Source organism: Gekko japonicus, unplaced genomic scaffold (assembly GCF_001447785.1).
Source record: "Gekko japonicus isolate JY-2015 unplaced genomic scaffold, Gekko_japonicus_V1.1 scaffold443, whole genome shotgun sequence".
In the NCBI taxonomy this organism is placed as follows: Eukaryota; Metazoa; Chordata; class Lepidosauria; order Squamata; family Gekkonidae; genus Gekko; species Gekko japonicus.
Window position 1 is genome coordinate 959,667 of NW_015172565.1, and position 2,906 is coordinate 962,572.

Below are 2,906 nucleotides of genomic sequence, written 5' to 3' on the forward strand. Positions count from 1 at the left end.
TCCTTGCCCCCCCCCCCCCGTGCTTCTGCTTCCCCTTCCTCTGCCGGATGCCCTCTTTGCATAGCCTGTGTCCCAGACATAGCAAGATTAAAATCTACACACAGATCACCACTTTTCTTACTTCAATGATTTCTGCTCCTGATAAGTCTACCCCCCCATCACCCACTGGCAGGTTTCGCCACCATGCTAAATGGCCCCCTATTCCCCCCCCCAAAAAAATTCTGGCTATGGGGCTGACCCTAAAGTATTTTTATTTTGAAACTGTGGTTTCAAATGTGAACAAAAAACCCTGCTATATGAGCTTGCATGCCCTGACCTGGATAGTTCATGCTAGCACAATCTCATCAGACCTTGGAAACGAAGCATGGTCGGCCCTGGTTAGTGTTTGGATGGGAGACCACCAATGACATCCAGGGTCCCAACGCAGAGGCAGGCAATGGCAAACCACCTCTGAATGTCTCTTGCCTTGAAAACTCTACACGGTCATCATAAATTAGCTGTGATTTTGACGGCTTGCAGCCTGATTCTCTTCACTTCTATTTAGTCAATGAGGGTTTAGTAGAGGACACAGAGCCTCCAGCCTCGTGACTTGTAATGCTGAGCTGGCAGTGTGAGCAAGCCCATGACCCTGCCTCAGCACAGCAGGGCAGATCAGCTTTATTATGCCAACACCACCTACCAGCAAGAGTTTAGGAGCCACAAATACGATGTCTACAAACAAGCCCTCAAGCTTATTGTGTAAAACTGAAACATGAGGTAAGAGCTTGCATTGATCATTTGTAAGGTATAGATGTGGTTAGGTAAAGGATGGTATCAGTGGAGTTTGGAATAGAAAGAAAGGTAGAATTAGGCTCTGGATAGTCCCGTATAAGCCAAGGGATGCTGGATGAACTATGAAGGATGATGGATGAACACAGTTAAAGGGCCATTATATAAAAGAGTATTATAAATTTAAACTGTTTTAATACCACTTTAAATATCATGGCTTCCTCCAAGGAATTCTGGGAGTTGTAGTTTGTTGAGATATTTAGTGGGGATGAGAGTACTGAGTATTCTGTTAGATTCATAACCTCCCTCAGAACTACATTTCCCAGGTTTGTTTGTTTTGAAAGATGGACTGACTGTTATATCCATTTACATCTGTAGTGCAGGTACAATACCTCTTGATGTTATTTGCTGTATCCTGTTGAAGTAACTTTAGAGACAAATTACTCCACACTTCCATCTCTATTGTCCATGGTAGAAATCGTCTACCTTGAACCTGTAGACACTTCTGGAATTTTGAGAACAGGCAGTGGGTGCTGATATTAAAATGGCTGCCAAAGGGATAGGTAGGACCAATGACAAAATGGCTGCCATGAAGGCTGGGTCCAGTCACAAAATATTGAGAGGTTCTATGCCTAGCATCCTCCTATATGCATAAACCAAGTCTCCTTGGTTCTTCTGAAGCACTTCCTACAGTAACAAAGTGGAGGAAAAATGGGACCAACCCTTTGCTTTGGGAAAGAGCAAGTGGGCAAACACAGTTGGGTACCACCTTGGGGGGGGGGTCAGTGGTCTATAGCAACTCTGTCTTCATCTTTCTTTATCAGATTATCTCCACAGAATGAAATTAAGTGATCTCCTCTATCCAAATAATCCAAAGAGACTCCAGGATGTCATTGACCTGCATCAGCAACTGCTCGCTTGTATGGAACTTAATTTTAAGGCAACCAATGAACTGATTGGAGCATTGAATGCACATTTGGGGGCCAAGATTATTCACATTAAAATAAAAGAGGAAGGTACCATCAAAGAGAACTGTGACACTATTATACAAGCCATGAATGATATTCAGCAAAAGTTGGGGAATTTTGACAAAGAAATGAAGGAAAAGCTAGACCCAGTAATGTATCAAAAGCTTTATGATATCAAACAGCCTGAGCTGGCAAAAATTGCCACAGCTCACAAAATTGTTTCTATTGTTCTTGGAGAGTCTACTGCTACTGCAGGTGCAATAGTTGTAAAATTAATAGGTTCAACTATTATAAAGGTTACTGTTAACAAGCTAGTTGCACTGCTTGCTCAGATCGGGCTGTCTGTCCTCGGAGGCATTGGCATTAGTGTTCTGGGGCTTGGCATTGAAATCATTCTTCATGCCATCTTGGGAGCAGTGGAAAGAGATCACCTTCTGGCATGTATTCAGAGCTATGAGCAACATCTGGCTGAATTTAAGGAAGCCTCAGAAACATATCAGTGTGCCATCAATGAAGTAAGTGCACTGGTGAAAGACAAAGCTGAGTAATCTGGGAATGTTCTTGTCCTTGGATAACTACACCAAACACATTACATTTATAATATAACTGAAAAGCCTGACTTTTCCTCCTGCAGTTATGGTTATAACAGATCTCTATAAAGACAGAGAATTGGAATCAAGGTCTGTTTCTGTCAGTGGAAGTGATGGATTTTTTCAAGCGCTCTCATTTCAAACCCCTCCCCCCAATTCTCCTGTCATGCTGTTCCTGAGAGTTCCCTATCCCCAGTGAGCTGCAGTGGGGGAGCAGAACATGTCAATTCTGCTGAAGCAACTGCCTTCCTTTACTGAAAACCAAGCTTTGCATCCAACCCAACCCAAAGTGCACTGCAGGTATGCAACATTCAAAAACACTGCTCAAGGTATTTGTTCGTGCATGAAATGAGATAATTCTTCTAGTGCAGTACAAAGAGAAGACCGCTGCTTCAAGAATGTGTTGAACCGGTATGAACTCTTGGTGTAGATGACTAATGAACAGTATGAATCTCCCTCTTACTTTCTAATTTTCCACTGAAATTTAAGGGCTGCATTTGTATTAAGCCATACTTATTTCAAGAACAAAGAATGGACAGCTATTATGAGGTGCGGCATTTAGAATAGTCCCTTTTTGATG

At 42.6% G+C, this 2,906-nt stretch overlaps 1 protein-coding gene across 1 annotated transcript; it reads left to right on the top strand.

Annotated features, from left to right (window-relative positions):
* The first annotated feature begins 711 nt into the window (after nucleotides 1-711).
* On the top strand, nucleotides 712-2,284 carry SMCO3 (single pass membrane protein with coiled-coil domains 3). The gene is made up of 2 exons (XM_015421292.1): nucleotides 712-756; nucleotides 1,593-2,284. Exon 2 carries the CDS (start codon nucleotides 1,607-1,609, stop codon nucleotides 2,282-2,284), a length of 678 nt encoding a protein of 225 aa, XP_015276778.1. The 5' UTR covers nucleotides 712-756; nucleotides 1,593-1,606.
* The last annotated feature ends 622 nt before the right edge of the window (nucleotides 2,285-2,906 follow it).